This window comes from Protopterus annectens, chromosome 2.part2, assembly GCF_019279795.1.
Source record: "Protopterus annectens isolate FY-2018-M chromosome 2.part2, PAN1.0, whole genome shotgun sequence".
NCBI classification, from domain to species: domain Eukaryota; kingdom Metazoa; phylum Chordata; order Ceratodontiformes; family Protopteridae; genus Protopterus; species Protopterus annectens.
Window position 1 is genome coordinate 1,056,755,690 of NC_056730.1, and position 20,249 is coordinate 1,056,775,938.

At 38.6% G+C, this 20,249-nt stretch overlaps 1 protein-coding gene across 1 annotated transcript in view; it reads left to right on the forward strand.

Annotated features, from left to right (window-relative positions):
* Positions 1 to 20,249, forward strand: part of LOC122795874 (G-protein coupled receptor 54-like) — an 818,582-nt gene that overhangs the window by 526,468 nt on the left and 271,865 nt on the right. Inside the window, exon 3 of the mRNA XM_044064291.1 lies at positions 414 to 549. Within this exon, the coding sequence (XP_043920226.1) occupies positions 414 to 549 (136 nt within the window). The remainder of the gene's footprint in view (positions 1 to 413; positions 550 to 20,249) is intronic.

The following is a 20,249-nucleotide window of genomic DNA, read 5'->3' on the forward strand; positions in this document are numbered from 1 at the left end:
GTGCTGAAATTATTTGTGTGTGCGTGTGTGTGCACGCGCATGCATGTGTGTGTGTGTGTGTGTGTGTGTGTGTGTGTGTGTGTGCACGCGCGTGCATGTGTGTCTGTGTGTGTGTGTGTGTGTGCACGCGCGTGCATGTGTGTGTGTGTGTGTGTGTGTGTGTGTGTGTGTGTGTGTGTGTGTGTGTGTGTGTGTGTATGTGTGTGTGTGTGTGTGTGTGTGTGTGTGTGTGTGTGTGTGCATGTGTGTGTGTGTGTGTGTGTGTGTGTGTGTGTGTGTGTGTGTGTGTGTGTGCGTGCGTGTGTCTTTTGCTGCAAGGAAAGTGGAACTTGAAAATAAATCAGAGTATTGTACTTTTAAATTCACTTCACTTACCTGGTTAACAAATATTTTTAACATGTTTTCTACTCTAGGTGACTGCACAGGCAACATGCATTACTTTAACAGCTATGAGTGTTGATCGCTGCTATGCTACAGTATATCCACTGCAGTCACTACGTCACCGCACGCCAAGGGTAGCCATGGCGGTCAGTCTGGGCATCTGGATAGGTATTGTGCTGTTTTTTATCATTTTGTTGCTGAACAAGGGTGAAGTATAAATCATGTTTATATTCATATTATACTAATAAGATAATGTTACAAATGCTATACAAATCTGTAAGCTACATATACACAGAAGAAGTCAGATAAGCAAATATATTTAAATATTTACTGTAGCCAGATTATACAGTGTTGACATTTAGAGTATCTTAAACAACTCATTAAGTTTCCTAGGTTAAAAAATGTTAACACCCTGTAAGCAGAAAAGGCATATCATTTATGCCATCACATTACATCTACAAGCAGTGCAGCACAGCAACTTGCTTGGTAATAGAAAACAGTAGTGGATACACTTAGAAGAACATAATCTGTTCATAGATGTTAGGTAATAGTTGTAAAAATTGTAGTTCAAGCATTTTGTTATTTGTTTAATTCTGTTTATTTTTCCTCTCTCCAGCTAACAATTCCCATGACCAGACTCTCAATAAGACCCCAGGACCCACTCCCTAATTACTATTTCTCCATGCTGGACACCTCCGTCTGATGTCAGACCACTGGAATGACCACATTTTTTTCCTTGACTAAAATCTAATCTGAGAAATGCAGTATTACCTTCCAATGTAAGCATCCATATGTAACTTAGGGCAGATCATACGATTCTGTGGAAGTGCACATATGGTTCCCACCATAGTCATCATCACAGTGTAGTTTATGGGAGGTCGCAGTGCATGTTTGACTATAGAATAATAATGTTTATTGAACTCATGGAAATCTGATCTGATCCCTCTTAATTCCCTGAACCATGCTTGTAAACACCTTTAGTCTTCTTCTGGCTAACTGCGCAGCATTTCCCTCATGTATTTATTGCAGTTTTTGCTGAATGGTTTGTGTGTGTGACCTTTTTACTATTTGGCTTGAATGTTATTTGGGATATTTTGCAGGCATCCTAATGTTTATGGACATCAGGTCTGATTTTAAGCTCTGTGTTTCTAAAGTATAGCCAAACAATCCACTTACTTACATGGTCAAAAAAGACAACAAATATGCATGTCTACAATTACTGAGGTTTGGCTTTCTTGGCCTTAATGTACCCATAAAGACTTGTAAAATAAAAAGTCACAGTTTATAGGTTGGTACTAGGTTAACTGCCTTTGTGGGCCATTTTAAGCCTAGCCAATTACCTGCTTTGAGAATCAAACTGTACCTTGGGTCTGCGAGCCAAATGCCATAACCATTACACCACCCCCACCCCTTCCCTAAATGGGAATTCAGAATCCATATAGCTAAACACTGTTAGGTTCTTAAGGTGTTATTTCATATATCCAATGGGCCTTCACTTGAGGAGTTTTAAGGTAGTGAAGGCTGTAGCTTGGCTGGGTCTTTCTTGCATTTTTTTATTAATATTTCACTCAGGATATATGCAAAGCATTATCAAAAACTATTAAAATGTTGCATTTATAAGAGAACACTTTTAGAATGGTACACAGTTTATAACAGAACTGTTCATTTTAGTAAGTTCACAAAAGAGAAGAGTACATACAATGAAAATCCCATTTGATAATTATTTAACTACTCAGAACCCCTGACCAAATGTGATACAAATATGATATGAAAGAGGGGTACTTTGAGTGATTGTGGTTATTTGACTGTTGCCTCACTATATCTCGACATTCTTTCTGTTGGAATACAAACTTGTCCAAGCCTGCCCAAACTTGTCCAAACCTGTTAACCATACTTGGTTGAGAAAGTTCTTGTAAATGTGTGTAACAGGCTATGTTAGCTATATTTGGTTAAGAAGTTTCCTGAAATTGCAAAGTCATTGTGTTTGGCAGAGTCCTCTGTTTCTTTTGGGGTGGGTGGCCAATGTCACAAAATATTCCAGCAAAATCCAGTCCAAATTGGAAAAGTACTGACTCTCATGAATTAGTGGTAAACAACTAAAAGACATAAGCCAGGACCTCCCATTCAGCAGACAGAAGCCTCACCTGTGGAGTGGACACACTGACTAGGATTTTCCCGATTAAGTCTCCTGCCTGACCGAAACAGGGCTTCCCAGTGTGGCAGGGGTGAAGTTTACCTAAATAGTGATGTATTTTTAATATTTTCTTAATGCATTGTCTTTGATTTATGTATGCTGTATATAAGCTTTGAATAAAACTTTAATAAGCTGATTTGAGAATTCTTGGTTTAGTGTAAATCATTTCTTATTTTGCTAATTAGGCAATACAGTAAAACTGGGAAGGTTTGACAAAAACAACCCAGAACATATACAAGCCTTTAAATTTTTCCCAAAATTTAAAAATAAATTTTCCAAGTACACAAAACATTGGGAATTTATCTCTTAAATAATAACTTAATTCTTCGATCTACTGAAAATCAGGGGTTCCTTCTTCAGATTTCTAACACATTACTACCTTCTATTACAATCAGTTCTTTCACGCTCAATTTTACTACACTTTTGTTGAAAATGTTAATTGTTTTATTTGGAAAATGCATTAAACAGTTTTTATTTATTGTTTGGTATGCTATGTTACAAAATGTATTACTTCCAAATAAAAAGAATTTTGACAAAAATGTCAGTTTATATCAGTGCATTAAAGCTGTGTTAATATTATGCATTACATATCAAATCAATTATTTTGTGACTGTAAATTCTGCATCTTTAAATTAGCATAATTTGTGAAGATTATTATAAAATAATTTTATATATTTTGATGTTTACTGTCTAATGTTTAAAGATATTGTTTAATAATTATTGGACCATTTTAGTCATTTTTCATACACTGTAATGAATAATTATATTTACTCTGTTTATACAGATTCTAATATATGAAATCTTTTTATACCATAGGTTCATAGGTTTATAGGATGATACTAGGCTATTGGCCTGGAGGCCCTTATAAGCCTAGCCAAGAATTTCTCCCATGTTCCCACAAAGTTAGCACCTGTTTACCCTGTCCAGCAGGGACACAGGTGGGATCCCAGGGGTGTATTTTCTGTTTCTCCACCAGTCGTCCAGATTCCTCTTAAAGAGGGCTAGTGAGGTGCTCTGCTAAACATGGAGAGGGAGTCTATTCCACAGATGGGGGAGTCTTTGTAACATAAATCTATGCCACCAATAAGTTCTATTAATGTCACAGACCAGGTTGAGGCCTTGCATGCAGGTAGCTTGAGTGGAGTTTGACTTATTTGCATCAACTCCATCAAGGCTGAGTCTGAGATGGTCTTGCATGCCAGACACAGGTCATCTCTGAGCAGTCTGTAAGAGACTGAGTAGAGGGACAGGGCATTTAGCCTATCTGTATAGGATAGGTGTTTGAGACCCTGGATTTTCCTGGTCAGGAACCTCTGTGGTCTCTCCAGCTGCTGCACATGCTTGGCAAGGTACATGCCGAAGGGAGCATTGTGCTCAATAATGGGTCTGATAAGGGAGGAGTACAGGGATGTTATGACCTCCTTGTTCCTGGATGAAGTACCCTTACTTATTTGGGTGGCCATGTAGAAAGTCTTCCGTACAATGGAGCCAACGTGGTGGTCAAAAGTCAGGTTGCTATCAACCTGGGTGCCCAAGTTCCTCACAACTGACTGCATGCTTAGTATGTTGTTATTAATGTGATAATTAGTGGGAACACCATTTTCCCCAAAGGGGATAATGATGCATTTCTTGGCATTCAGTTTGATCCCATGCTTCTGGCACCAGTCATTAGTTTGGGTAAGGCCGTACTGGAGAATGTTCACATCACTAGGGGAATTCAAGACAACACCCAGCATGCAGTCATCTGCAAATTTGGTCATCCACAGACCACTGGTTTTGATTTGCACCTCAGAAAAGTATATCCCAAACAGTAAAGGCCCCAAGACTGATCCTTGGGGTACACCGCTCATTATGGGTCTACTACTAGATCTGGCTTTCCCTATTTAACTGATTGGGTTCTATCAATGAGCCAGTTAGCTAACCATCTGATAATATATGGGTTGATGCCTAGCTGGGAGAGTTTATCTATTATGCCTGAGTGGGGAATAGTGTCAAAGGCTTTGGCTAGGTCAAGGTAGGTGGTGTGCTTTGTCTTCCCCTCATCCAAGGCTTTGGTTACTGTTTTGAAGAAGTTGACCAAGTTTAACAGGCATGATCTCCCTTTGACAAAACCAAACTGCATGGGGTCAAACATTTGGAGGTTGCCAATTTCCTTGTTTATAGGATCCATGATAATGCATTCCATGGCTTTTCAAATCAGGCTAGTTGAGCTGATGGGCCTATTAATTGGCTGGGTCAGTGGATGCTCCACCTTTGTGTAGAGAGATGAAAGTGGCTGTCCTTCATTTGGCTGTGATGAAGCTGGTGCTCAGACTTTGGTTGAATAGGGTGCCTAATGAAGCTGACAGGTCATGCCTGAGTTCATGTAGGATACAGCCAGGGATGTTGTCAGGTTCCATGGAGACTGTATTTTTTGCTTTTGAGAGGGCATTAAAGACCTGCTCCCTGGTGATGGGGGGGGGGGGTGTAGGTGCTGAGGATGTCCTGGTTTACTGGTGGGGGGACAGGGGGTGAAGTTTTCACGAACCTGTCTGCCAGCAGATTGGCTATATCTATAGTTTTTGTATATGTGGTGTTATTGGCTACCAGTTCAGAGCAGATTTGGGGTTACCTTTGAGACTGCAGACATATGTGAAGAAGGTCTTTTGATTGTTCTTAGTGGATGTGGCCAATTTGGACTTGAGGATAGCCTTAGAGGATTTCACCAGTGACCTTATTTGCTTTTTCAGACAAAGGAGAGATTGCTTCCAACTTGGCGCCTGCTCCTTCTTGGTCCTGGGCAGAAATTATTTCCTTTTATTTTAGAGTTTGCTTACTGCTGCTGTCCACCATACAGGTTTACTCTTCATTGAGAAGATGATTTGATCCTGTCAGGTATTGCTGAGTCCATACAGCTATGTAGGTCCTCATATAGTTTTTGTTGTAGGCTTGGACATTAGTGCTAGTTCCAACTGAAGGGACGATGATTGTGAAGCTGCTTATACCTGTTCTGAAGAGATTGTAGTCAACTTTGGAAAAGTTTTTGTTTGACCCTGATGGCTGGGGGGGCATGGGAGATGGTGACTTTGAAAGTGATCACTTTATGGTCAGATCTTACCAAAGAGGATGACACTGTAGGGGTGCTACAGTGGCTACTCATATTAGTTAGTACCAGGTCCAGGATATGTTCACCTCTCATGGGGGTGTCAACCAGTTGATTCAATGCATTGGCATTGACAAAGTTGAGGAATCTCTGGGTATTCATGTTTGGGCTAGAATAGGTCTTCCACTCTATGGTTGGGTAGTTAAAGTCACCCAGTCTAAGGGTAGAAGGTTAAATCTTGAAGGATTCAAGTAAGTCCAGATAGGTGGAGTTGGCATCCTGAGTCATGGTTGGGGGTCTGCAGCTAGCTATGATTTGAATAGGTGTTTTGTCAACAGTTAACTGCCCTTGGAGGGTCTCCTGTGCGTCATAATGTTTGACCAGCCTGGAAGTGTGTATGTCTTTGATAAATATTGAAACTCCACCCCCTTTGGCTTTGTAGCCCCCCCATTTGGGGTCTGGAAGTATGGTAGGATAAGCAACCTGGTAAGGCTGGGGTGCTCTCCGCAGCTTTGAACCAGGTTTCAGTGACTGCACAAATGTCAGCATCTTCCAGGGAGAGGAATGCTTGCAATGAGTGCAGTTTCATGCTAAGACTCTTAGTGTTTAGCAACATGACCTTTAGATTTCATTTAGAAGAATTTTTCACGTTGGTAATTTTATGCTCATGACTTTGCCTAAAAAAAGGCACTATGGGGGAGGCAAGAGCCTTTGCCAGAAGCCTGAAGCCCAGGGGAGGCAGATGAAAGCCATCTCTGACAAAGCATCATGGTCTTTCGGTCATGCCCTCCCAGGCTGTCAGGTACTGGATTCCCTTGGAATGACACCTAAAACTAAGCCAATTGTTGAAGTCAATCATTTTCTGTTTGTATTGAGGCATCATTCTGGATGATGGTAGGATGCTGCTTAAGGCTAGGGACATACCTGCCTGCGGCACATATTCAGTGAGCTCAATCATGTCTCTTTTCATATAGTCCAGAGAGGTACATCTCAAGTCATTCACACCAACATGAACTATGACAGAGTCATAGCAGTATCTGTTGTTAAGAGACTTGAGTGAGTGCATGATATGGTGAATTCTAGCATCTAACAAGCAACGTATGGTGACTTTCTCCTTGCCTAGCCTGGTGAGGGGCACATCTGTGTGTCTCATGATAGAGACTCCTATGACTAGTATGTTAGGTTTGTGGCTGGGCCTTACAGGCTGTGAGTCAGACTTGTGTACTATGTGTGGTGCTTGATGCTATGGGTCATGATGTGAATGTGTGTTTTTCCTTTAGAGGTCTCTTTTGTTTAGGTATGTTTTTGTTGAGAACCTCTGCATGTGTAGGAGTGTGTTGTACAGGTGTGGATGATGTTAGAGGTGTGGTGTTTGTAGTGTTTGTGTAGACAACCTTCTCAGTGGAAGATATACTGGCTTGTGACTGAGACAGTAAGGATTCTAGGTTCTTAATGTGATTACATCTCTCACATATTGTGTTCCTAGGTGTTAGTAGTAGAGGGTTGTCCGTGTACATGAGGCAGTTGCTACACTGTCTCAGGATGCCTATATCACCCAAACTAGCAGCTGAAACCATAGGAAATTGTCCATCCATGGTTATCAGAATTTGTGGAAGAGACATCAGGGATAGTAGGGTGGGTTCTATCTGAGCAGAGTACCTATTGGTGTGAGTAGGGCTGGATAAAATCAATACAGTAGCTGCAGGCGAGGGCCTCACTTACACAGGAGTGCTGGTAAGAGAAAACATGCTGCTGAGATAACCAATTAAACAATAAAAAAGCACAAAACTGAGCCCTGTTCCAGCAACCTTCAATCAGACAAGTTCTAACTGCACACTCCTACCACTAGGGTGTAGGGGAATCCTCTCCAACAAAAGATGGCCTGGTTTAGTGCTCAATTTACACAGAGCTAGATTCCGCAGGTCTGAATCTAGTGTATGGTACAGCAAACAAGGTGCATCAGTTTCAGAAAGAAACATTTCAAATAAGCTGGCATAGTAAGCCTTCAACCAGCAATTCCCAACTTAGAAGGATGTAAACTACCTCTCCTGCCACGGGTGTAGACCACAAACCTTCCTAATGTAAAACAACTGGCCTGAAGCCCAAGTGTTTAAACCAAAAAGCTTAAAATAACAGTTACAATTTAATCAGGCTACTAAAAAGCATTAATAAATGCAGGAGAATAAATGCAATTGGATACTTTTAAGAACAAGCATCAAAAGCAAAATAAAGAAGGAAGAGACACAAATACAGTAAAAGCAGATGAATAAAGTGCAATTTTTTTAGGTTAAGTGGGAAAGAAGGAAACAACATAATTTAAGGTTGAGAAAATAAGGAGGTGGGCCTTCCCAAATGATCTCTCTCTACTCAGTAGAATGAGCTGATGAGATAACGAGATGGGCCTGGGAGGAGTGTCCAATATGAGATTTATAGTAGGGGCGGGCAACTCAAAAGCCACCAAATTTAAGAACACAACAAGAACAGGGCACGTGGGAGGGGGAAAATACAGCCAGAGATCAGCTATATTCAGAGCAAGCAGACCAACAAGCAGGCCAAACAAACACTTCAGCTAAATAGAGATATTTCTAAATAAAAGAGCAATGCTGTTCCTCAGCTCCCCCCACTAATTAATTGGTGTTATTTACAAAGGAATTCTTTGGTAACTTTTTTAACAGACCCTAGCCAAGAACTCCTAAACTCTGATAGAACAGAAAATGTACAACAAAACAAATGTAATATTAGAATAAGATACAAAACAGATGTGATCAAACCTTACATGAAGAGTTTAATTCAAAATAAAATGCAGCCAGAGGTCAGCAAAATTCAGAGCAAGCAGGCCAACAAGTAGGCCAAGCAAACACTTCAGCTAAATAGAGATATTTCTAAATAAAAGAGCAATGCGGTTTCTCAGCTCCCCCACTAATTAACCAGTGTTATTCACAGTTTGCTAGCAAAATTTCTTTACATGTTTTAACAGACTCTGAAAACATCGGAAAATGGGAAGTTAAACTGGTCCGTGTATTGTTCTTCATAAATTGCTTTGCCATAGACATGTATCTTGCATATACTAGCCCATTTTAAGATTGGATCAGCTGTCCTCTCTGGATAGCATATTAAATATCTTTGTGAGCTTTTGCCCATACTGAGACATCTACTGTGATTTATATGATCTGAGTCTTCCCTATATAGATATGTGTGTGTGTGTGTGTGTGTGTGTGTGTGTGTGTGTGTGTGTGTGTGTGTGTGTGTGTGTGTGTGTGTGTGTGTGTGTGTGTATGTGTGTGTGTGTGTGTATGTGTGTGTATCGATAGATATATATGTGTATGTATATATATATATATATATATATATATATATATATATGTGTGTGTGTGTGTGTGTGCGTGTGTGTGTGTGTGTATATATATATATATATATATATATATATATATATATATATATATATAAAACATCCTTAACAGTCTAGCTCCCAGCAGAAAGATCAGAGTTAAAGCCAACTAAGCACCCTGGCTAAATAGGGACACCAGAGCCTTACTAAAAGCTAGAGATAAAGCCTGGAAAATCTGGAAAACTGACAAAACCCCTAGCTCCAGACAATACTATCAACAGCTTAGAAACAAGGCCAAGGCTGAATCCAAAATAAACAAACAAAACTATTTTCTTAGCACCCAAAGGAAATATTCAAATAGTCCACAAAAATTCTGGCATGCCATTAACTCCCTACTAAAGCCAGGCAAATCCACAACCCCAGCACCCATCTCTACTAACAATACCCTAGACATAGCTTCTCAATTTAATAACCATTTTACTAAATCCATCTTAGCTCTGTCCAGTCAAATAACCAAAAATAGTCTACCTCAGTCACAACCTAACCTATCCCACACCATCCCCTCTTTCAGCCTATCACCAGTGCCCACCTCAACTATCAAAAAACTCCTCCTAAAACTAAAGCCAACCACACTAGCAGCTGATAACATATCTGCTGCATACCTAAAAATGGCTAGTGACTCCCCATCATATCCTGCCTCCATCCTTATCAACCGCTCCATACTAGAATCCTACATACCCAAACTCTGGAAAGTATCTCACATCATTCCTCTCCATAAAGGAGGGAATTCTTTTGAATTCTCCAACTACCGACCTATTGCCATCCTTTGCCCCTTATCCAAAATTCTTGAGAAATGCATCCACTTGCAAGTGATGACATTTCTTAACACACACAATCTACTATCTACCACACAACACGGTTTTCGTCCACATCACAGCACTACCACAGCCCTTATATCCTTCTCTAATTATATAAACCTTCACAGGAATGATAACAAATATGTATCTGCCATTTTCCTAGACCTCTCAAAAGCATCTGATATGGTCTCCCACTCCATTCTACTAGACTCACTAACATCATTATCCTTCACCTCCTCTACTATAGCCTGGTTCAGAAGCTACCTATCTGACAGGCAACAATCAGTCCAGTGGAAAGGAACTCTGTCTACACAACTTCCAACCACCATAGGAGTCCCACAGGGCTCTATACTGGGCCCGCTATTGTTCTCTATTTTCACAAATAACCTCAAATGCTCTACACAACATGCCACACTCATACAATATGTGGATGATTCAACCCTGATCAGCTCCGCCTCATCTCCCACCACCTTACATACACTCACTCAAGATACCTTTATCTCAGTAGAAAAATGGATATCGGGTATCCAACTAATTCTAAATCCTAAAAAAACAAAACTGCTACTATTTACCCCTAATAGATCAAAAAAAAAAACTCTCCTTTACCATAACATCTAAGGATGGCACCACCATCTCCCCTTCTAACCACACCAAACTTCTGGGCATTGAAATAGACAATAATCTCCACTTTGATGTTCACATCTCACATACCATAAAACTAGTACACAAAAAACTAGGTTCCCTATACAGGCATAAGTCCTTTCTCACACAAAATTCAAGAGTCACTCTTGCACAAAGCCACCTCCTCTCAACTCTATTATACGCAGCACCAATCTTTACCCAAATCAGACAATGTGACCTAGACAAACTAGAATCATGCTACAATAAAATAGCCAAGTTTGCTACTAACTCAACCTGTAGAACCCATCACTGTGCTGCACTAAAAGAACTAAAATGGCTTGAGCTAATACAGCTACTTAATTATCACCAGCTGGGCACAGCCTACAATATTCTCAAATATCCTGAAAAAAAACCCTCATTATCCAACCTACTTACTATCTATAATGCAAACCGGTACCTAAGATCCAGTGAAAAATCTCTCCTCTCCATCACCAAGGCTAACAATAATGCAGGGAAAGCGCTCTACTCCCACACCGTTGCCAGAAACTGGAACTCTCTTCCTCTATCCGTGTCCACTGCCCCCTCCACATCCATATTCAAAAACTCCCTCAAATCGCACCTTCTTAGTACCTGGTTATGCCCTTGTATCATGTAACCCTACCCATACTACTATTAACTCCCCATATTCCTCTCTGATCACATGCTGGAGCTCTGATCCCCTGTAGGCTTGGTCATCTGAAAGGGTACTTTTAACTGTAAAATCTTACTTGATATATTTTCTTTTCTTACCAATGTATAACTGACATTGTCTTTTTACCCATGTTCTATATCTTTTTACCTGGAGTGTTTTTATTAATTCTTGTTATATTACTATGCTCAGCATACATTATGTAACCTGTTTTGTGTATTATGCTGGATGTACTGTATTTGTGTAAATTGATGTTGGAGCTTTTCTCCCCGGGCCTCCGCTGAAAATGGACCTGGTCCAGTCGGAATTTCCCGGTTAACAAATGTAAAATAAATAAATAAATTTTATATATATATATATATATATATATATATATATATATATATATACACACATATGGATCTACTTCTGTAGATTGAACATATTACAAGTTCGAACCAAGTATGTCCGGGACCATATGTTCGAACTTGTAATAGCTTGAACACTGAAGGTAAAAAAGAAAAAAACAAAAAAAAAATTAAACTGCTGTAGCACCCCCCTTATTTAAATATACCAACTCCGAGATCCCAATACATTGCGGAAATGGGATATCTTCCTATTCCGCTCCATACGCGAATCTCCATTCAGTCTGTTCGGACTTTTAAATGTTCGAAGTTATGGTCTCGGCCATATCCTCTTCGAACATTTAAAAGTTCGATCTACTGAAGGGGACCCATATATATGCATATATATATATATATATATATATATATATATATATATATATATATATATATATATATATATATATATATATATATATATATATATATGCTAATACTTCCTTGGGCTATTGAAACTGGAAGCATGTTCATAGTGATCCGATGATCCAAGCTTTTCATATAGCCACTCTTTTTCATTTCATTTTCATTTATTTATCCTTCCACATCTGTGTAGCCTATTTTGTGAAGCTTCATTTCAGACAAAAAATGTATGACTATGGCTTTCAAAAGCAAAGGAAAATAATCTTTGGCAGGAAACAGGTGGATAATTCTTCTAAGCTAAGTAGTAATACAGAGTAAATGAAAAGAAGACATTATTTAAGAAGTGAAAATGTGTAAGAAAATTGTCATACAAATAAGAATCAAATAAATTTGCCAAAAAATTAGGTGCCAAAAACATAATTGGAAGTATGAAGGACTAATGCATGATATGAATTACAATAGAAAAGCCTTTTAAATTAAGTTTTTAATTTAAAAACAGTGGTTTATGAAAGCCATTACGTATGAGGGAAAATTCTGTCAGTTGCAGATTGCATAGAGTTGACTTGTTGAAGATCTCCAGCAAGGAGTCTTTCAACACACTGGCTAGCTTTATGAAGACACAGAGAGGCAGCCAGTCTGATTCTTGTGGTTTCATTTTCTTAAAATAGCCATTTCCCTCTGAAACTCCTACTTGTCTCTCTCTCCATTTTAATGTAGACCTGCCCCTTGCTTTCCTTTCTGAAGACTGCAGAAAACATTCATGTAGTACATTTGCTTTTACCATTCTTCTGTAATCCCCCCTCACATCTTTTCTCAATGTAGTCAGTTCTACCCTTCCCTTCATTCTTTCTATGTTTCTAAAAAACTTGATTCCCTTGTCCTTTCTGCGAACTCCATTTTACTTTTAACCCATACTCACCTTTCAGTCTCATTTTACCTTTACGTTAGCCTTCTTGTAATGGACCTCCTCTACCTCCCTACTCCTGTTTTACCTCTTCTAGGCCCTAACTTTGCCCTCAGTGCTGTAAATAAAATATTGATAAATGACATTCAGTAGTAACTCCCTTAGAAAGTAAAGCTAAGGCATCATCAGGAGATATTTTAAATATAGTTTTAATAAACTGCTGGATACTATTTGTCATTTTCTTCTTTTTAAATTAAAGTAGTGGTATCTAAGTTATAATATACCCTTTCTCTTCACTTTGCCCTTTCCACTTGTCCCAGTACAATGCAGTGCATCCAGATTGCATACCACCTTTGCCTTTTCTTTCTTCCATGTATGTGTATCCGTTGAGCTAAGTCTCTACCTATACCAGTTTATATACATGCCCCTTCATGCATATCAACATGTCAGTAATTCTGTGTTGTAGCTTTTTTGCCAGCTTAATTTGATTTTCATCTTTATGTCTTCAAGAATACAGCTATACGTAAAAAGAACAAGGTACACAGAAATATTGTCATGCCTGTCAAAAAATTCTGAGTGTCCATTTGGAAAATAATGGGTCAGATATATACAGTCTGATTTTGATTGTCAATATAACTTCTATGTTTCGGTTTCCTCCCTAACTCTAATTCACCATTTCCAATTTTGTTTCATGACCTAATTCATGACCTATTTAAGATGCATCATTTACTTCATTTTATTTAACCACCAGGCTTTCATTATAATTTTATATTGCCTACTGGGTCTTTGTATTTTTTTTAAAAAAGAAAACATGTATTTCAATCACTTCTTCCATATACTGTGTCTACATTTTCATTACTTCACTGGAAGTTGGTGCCATCAACTGAATTGTCAATTTAATATAAGTAGGGAAACCATTTACTCACTTTATTTGCATTTCCATTAAGTTTAATAAATCCAACATGAGCATTATAAGCTGGATATAAAAATTTCAATTTTCTCTAATAAAGAGGCAATGAACATACTATAAAAGCATTTCCTTAAAATTTAATATGACCTCATTCACACTTTCAAACTATAATTGCAGTAAATTAGAAAATGGTTAAAGAATAAAAATCTAGTGCACTTTCCCAGCTTAATTACTTTCATTGAATGTTTAACTGTAAGACACTTGAGCCAACGTTCTGGAACTATAATTAAACCTTATGAGAGAATTGATCTTGTGATAAAACCCAAATAAAATATTAAAACTATTAGTTTTCAGACAATTTTATATCAGTTTCAGAATATACTCCTATGATAAACCCTAATTAATAATATTTTATACTGTACAAATAAACTTTAATCAGATCAATCATCTTTTAAAAACCTGGCAGTTAATAAAGTGCAGCAAATAAGGCTTTGCCATTGTTTAAAATATCAGCATGATGTTGTTGTAAGTCTGAAAGACATTGGGCTGGATTCAATAAACCCTACATGGCTCTCTGAAACCGTGTTTGCATCACATTGTGACACAACGTGAACATAATAGCAAGCCAATTTGTATTCAGTAAACTGCTCTACATGAAGTATAGATCTGTGCAAACCAAGTAAACCTTGTAGCATGCTAATTAGTGCATAAGTAACTGAGTTATATGCTAATCAACCAATACGAGATGGTGGAGCTATTCAGCAAGCTATAAAGCAATCACGTACATTTTGTGTAGCCATCTGCCCTGTACTGCAAACCTTTTGGAATATCAGCCACAGAAACTACACAGGAAAGAAAGAATGTTAGGGGCTGCTGCTCTTGTTCATGTGTATGTGCAACAAGCTCAAGTCTATGATGCTGCTGCTGCTGACAGACCTCGAACAAGGAGGAGAAGGGTATTTAAACCCCATTTAACTTTTCATGGTCTGCATGAAGTGGAACTAGTAAAGCACTAAAGGGTGGATAGAGACACACTCCAGGAACTCTGCAACCTCTGTCATCCTCATCTGAGACCAAGGGCAAACCAAAAGGAAACAATACCTGTGGAGATCAAAGAATGTGTAGCATTTAGAATTTTAGCTACAGGGACCTTTCAGAGACCCACAAGGGACATTCTGTGGGTGTCACGGGCATCAGCATCCAGGAGTCTACAATTTCTGAATGCTATGCTACAGCATGCCAGTGATTACATATATTTCCCCTGTACTCCCCAGAACAGAGCTAGAACTATGCAGGAGTTCTACCTCATAGCACACTTCTCTGAAGACTTGGGTGTGATAGATTGCATCCACATTGACATCACAGCCACGACCAACAATGACATTAACATCAGCCACCAGCTGGTTTCAAAGGACTTTTCTGGAAGCCATATCCCCCTGGCCATTCTCAAGAAGGAAGGCTCCACGGCCTGGAAAATTACCTCATTCTCAGCCTCATTAAAAGAGATTTCCTGAGATTTGCTGGTCTGGGTTCCATAATCCTATTTGACATAAAACTGAGAGGGACAAAACACATGAATAGCACATAGACATGTATGTTATCCCAAAAAAAAAATTCAGGTTGTGTACCCACTGTCAATATAAAGTACTTGATTGTATGTTGCCCCTCTCCAACCTCCAACACAAACAAAAGTGTCTGGACAAACACCTATTCTGTCAACAGTCCTATACTAAAGACTGCGGTTCTGTCATTGATTACTGTATGACACTCATCATTGCTAAATAATCGAGAATATACAGTAGAATGACAATCAATTTTCACTGTGCTCACCACTGTTATGGAGGTTGCCTTGGGACATCTGAGAAGTGTAACACCACTGTTAGCCACATGTACAATCCCTTGCATTGGATAAAAAACAGAATGCAGTTGTCTCCAGTACCAGGTGAAACTGCAAAAGCAAATGGTAACAACATACTGTGTTGTACACATAAGCTCCCCATCTCACAAAGGTAAAGCAGTGCATGAACTATGCCAACAGTGAAGTATAAGAAGTGCATACAGGTCAACCTTTATTTTTCTACTGCCTATATAAATATATTCCTAATGTTAGAATGTAAGTATACTTGAATAAGAGAAACATACCTTAATAAAATATGTGCTTCTTTGCAGAAAAATCTCCTTCAAGGAAATAACAGTCACAGTCTCAGTCCACAGCTATGTCAGATAGCCCTCCCAACATTTTCTTTTCAGCATACACTGATGATGTCATCCTCCATAAAGTGCACTCTGACAGTATTTCAGTCAGAGTTCTGAGGTGATGATAGCATTTAGTACTGTGTTTGCTAGTTTGTGTAACTAGATGGCAAGGGTTTTAATCTCACAGCAGTCAACTTGCATGTATGAGTGTAGACTTATGCCAACATAAGCCTACCTACTGCTTTCTTTCTCAAATATCAGTCTGAAAACAATTTTACAACAGGATGTGAGTCCATAGCTATTTCAGACACTCCTCCCAAAATCTTCTTCTTCTCAGCATAAACTGATGATGTCAGCCTTTATAAAGTGCGCTCTGACAGATTATAAGATAGACTTCTGTGGAGGTGCTAGTCTTACTTTGTAGGAAATACAGCTTGTATTCCTAGACAGGTATGGTGTATGAATCTGACCTAAGTCAACTGCTGTGAGGGGTGGTGGTATATTACAGTCACGGTATGATGTTTTGAATCTGATCTCATTTGACTTCCACTGAGGAGAACTTTTTACATATTCCCCTGAATCCAACATCCCCTTCTTCCCTCTATCCACGTAACATTCTTTCTGAGGCACACTGAGGATGTCGTAATTTCAAAGATGCATACACACATCATGAAACAGAGCCCTTCCATTACCATCTGTGATCCATCTACAGACCACTGGATGTGTGATTGCTAATTCACTCATGGGGTGCTGGACATGGGCCATATGGACAGAGGCAGTCTGTAATAAAATCAAACACATATGCACATATGCATGTACCCCAACTATCTTTCCTCACCTAGAGTTAGTGACTTGGGTTAAAAGGGATAATAATGGCTAGGCTTTTATGGGCTCTTGGCCGATAGACTAGTGATCTCCAATGACCCTATAAACATTGCACATGTTGATGTTGTTGTTGTTGTCACCCACATATGCTACAGTATATTAAGGTGTGAATATACTGTAGTCCTACCACAGTGTATTCTAATCTGGCATTTGAGCTACTGTATTGATGTCTACTGCTGCCATTTGGTTACATATTCCTTCCATAACAGCTGTAGTAATATGCCTCCTGATGACTGTTGACATGGGATGATGCTTTGTATATTGCTGCCTTACTAAAGCATGCGTTCTGATAGTGGAGTATATCCATATTCTACACAATTCTCAGTCAACCATCACAGTGACAGCTGCAATATGGCAATGTTGTGCATCTGTACACCTAGCATCTGGCAATGTTATCTCACATACAGCAATATTACAGAATATTACATCATAGTGATTACATGAGCACATACTTCTGGTTTCATCAATATGTTGTTATGCTGTTACATACACAAACATATGCCATTTTGAAATTCACTTGCAACCTCGGAGAATTCATTGTTTGCACTATTGTGTTGCTATTCACAAAAATTATACAGGTGTTCCCCAGCAGCATTTTGTGACTGTAGATATTTGTGTTATTAAGTATGCTGCATGAACCACATCCACCTCAGTTGTAAGGTGTCTATATATGGTGCCAGGGCCCTCATTCACACATTTCTACCGATAAACATATAGGCATATGATGTGCAACTGATATAATGATGTGAAATAGGTAGAGTTATACAACTATGTTAACACTTCCACTGTGACATGTGATACACAGCCAAGGTTTTATTTAGAGGTAATGTACAGCCTGAAGTCCAGTTGTAGCATAAGTACAGCTTTCGTGTGACTGTACTGCTTCATGGCCATGCCACCACATCACATCAGTATTCACTTGATAGTTTGCATGAACTCATGGATGGATGTCAGAATTTCTTAACAGTATAACATTTTCACTGCCAATGTCAGGAGGACAGTGATCGTGAGGCACATGTGTTGAGGTTTGACATGTACATATAGTGAGTACTCCATGTATTGTTTGTTATGTGTACAGTATTACAGTGACAACTTCCTCAATCATTGACACTTAACTTTACACTGCTGTAATTTCTGTGCACATGGGTACAGTTGATGTACTGCCATCAGTCTCACACACTGCTATAACAATCATTATCATAGATCACTTCCTAATTCACACATCTGTTGCAGATGCTTCATACAATATCCATCATTATTACATGCAGCAGATGCATGCAATACCCAGCTGTGTGTGTAGAGAATCTGCTCATAATAGTGTGGTGTTTGTATGCAATGCTATTTGTATGGCTAATACTTTCATCAGGCAGGGATGCTTTAGTCAAGTGAATCACACTTGGTGCAGTGAGCTCCCACATCTAGTAGGCCATACGTGTTTGAATGGAGAGATGATGGGGTCCAAATGGACAGATGATAAAATCAACAAGCAAAGGAGAGTAGTATTACTGGAAGTGAATTCATCCTCAAGTCTTGAGGCTTCATGAGGTGGACCCTGTTTTTTTTACTAAATCTCACCAAGGTGCTACTGATATATAGACTATATTTTTATACAGCGTATATCATGGACAGAAGTAGATTAAAAAGTAAAAAAGACATCGGTGTGCACAAGTCCCAGGATAAAAAAGTGTCCAACCTTGGTAGGCATACTGGCGCCATAACTGGAAAAAAATAACAGTGCTGAATCCTCAAGACACAGAAACATTCCTACAATGGGGTTAGGCCAGGCTCAGTGGGAGGATGGCCCCTCTGTTCTAGAAGGAAGTAGTAGTCCACAAACATCACAGACAAATGATAGGCCAAAGAAGAGCCATAAAGATGACAGAATGGACTGTTGAGGATAAGAAAAAAAGTATGTATTGTTACTATTATGCAAGAAGCCCAGAATTTTGGACAGAAGATATACAAAAAGATTAAGAGAGAAATTGGAGGAAAGAAAAATACTTGCCCAAGCTTCAAATGCAAATTTGTGTTCATTAATGCAACAGATTCATGAAGAACATTTTATAGACCAAGGAACCTTGGGCCATTTGTAAAAAGAAGCAATTTAGGAAGTGCAAAAACATAAAGAACAACACTGAGAGATTTTGAAATGTATAAAAAATGAAATATGGCCATGGGAAAAAAGAGAGATCTGATATGGTGCAATATTTATGCAAAGTAGAAAGCCAAATTAATCAATACAAGAAAAGCAGCCCCAAATATATTTGAAGAGAAATACAGTCAAAGGCACTCAGATATGGTATATTTCACAATACAAAAAATTAGATCACAAAGGGGGAATTTAGAACAGATTAGTAAATATGAAGTTAAAAAATAGAAGCAAAAGTTATAGAATACCTACAAAGTGAAAGATTTAGTGTAGAATGTCTAACACATGTTATATCACAGCATGATGGAGTAGTGAGTCCCCTAAGTAAGGAAAAACAGGAGGAGCAGGAGCCATCTGAAGAACAAATATGGACACAGGAAAGAAAAAGAGATTTAATATGGTGCAATATTTATGCAAAACAGAAAGCAAAATTAATCAATACAAAACCAGCAGTACCAAATATATTTGAAGAGAAATACAAGCAAATGCATCAGGATATGGAAAATGTTACAATACAAAAAATAAGAAAACAAAGAGGGAAAGTAGAAAGGAGGATTAGTAATGGAGAAGTTAAAGAAATAGAAATTGTAGGTATGGATTACCTACACATTGAAGGATTTAGTGTAGAAAATCTAACTATGATAACACCACAGCAGATAGAATAGTGAATCCCCAAATTAAGGAGAAACCAGTGGAGCAGGAAACATCTGATTAGCTGCCATATGAAGATAATTTGGAGCCTTCAGGAGGAAACCTGTATAAAAGTTCAGTTGAAGTTGCAAAGCAAGGGAAGGAACAGGAAACTGTAGCAACTCTCACTCAGTCAGTGTTGTGGAGTGGCAGGTCAGTGAGTTCCCATATGAAAGAGCAACAGATGACACAGGATGAAACTGAAGAGAGTATGGCACAGAAAGATGATCTTCAAATTTCTGCCAATACCCACAGGAAATGAAGAATAAAGAATGTGCCCTCAGTTTAGAAGAAAATGATCTAAGGGAAGAATTGCTTAATTCATAGTCATGGATAACATAGTAAGATCAATGAAAGAAACAGACTATAGAAAGTCAGTAAGACCCAAAATGTTAAAAGTTTGATGAAACAAAAGAGCACAATAATCAGGACTGCTCATAGAAATTTATGTGATATAACAGAGGTAAACAGGCTATATTACTGTGCAGCAAAACGAATAACAAATATAGTTTTACCGTGAAAACACAGGGCAAAATCAAATGCCATCATAGAAATATTGAATAGAGAAAACTGTAAAGCAATTATGACAAGAAGTGTCACTGTTGGAAGAGCACAGAAGAG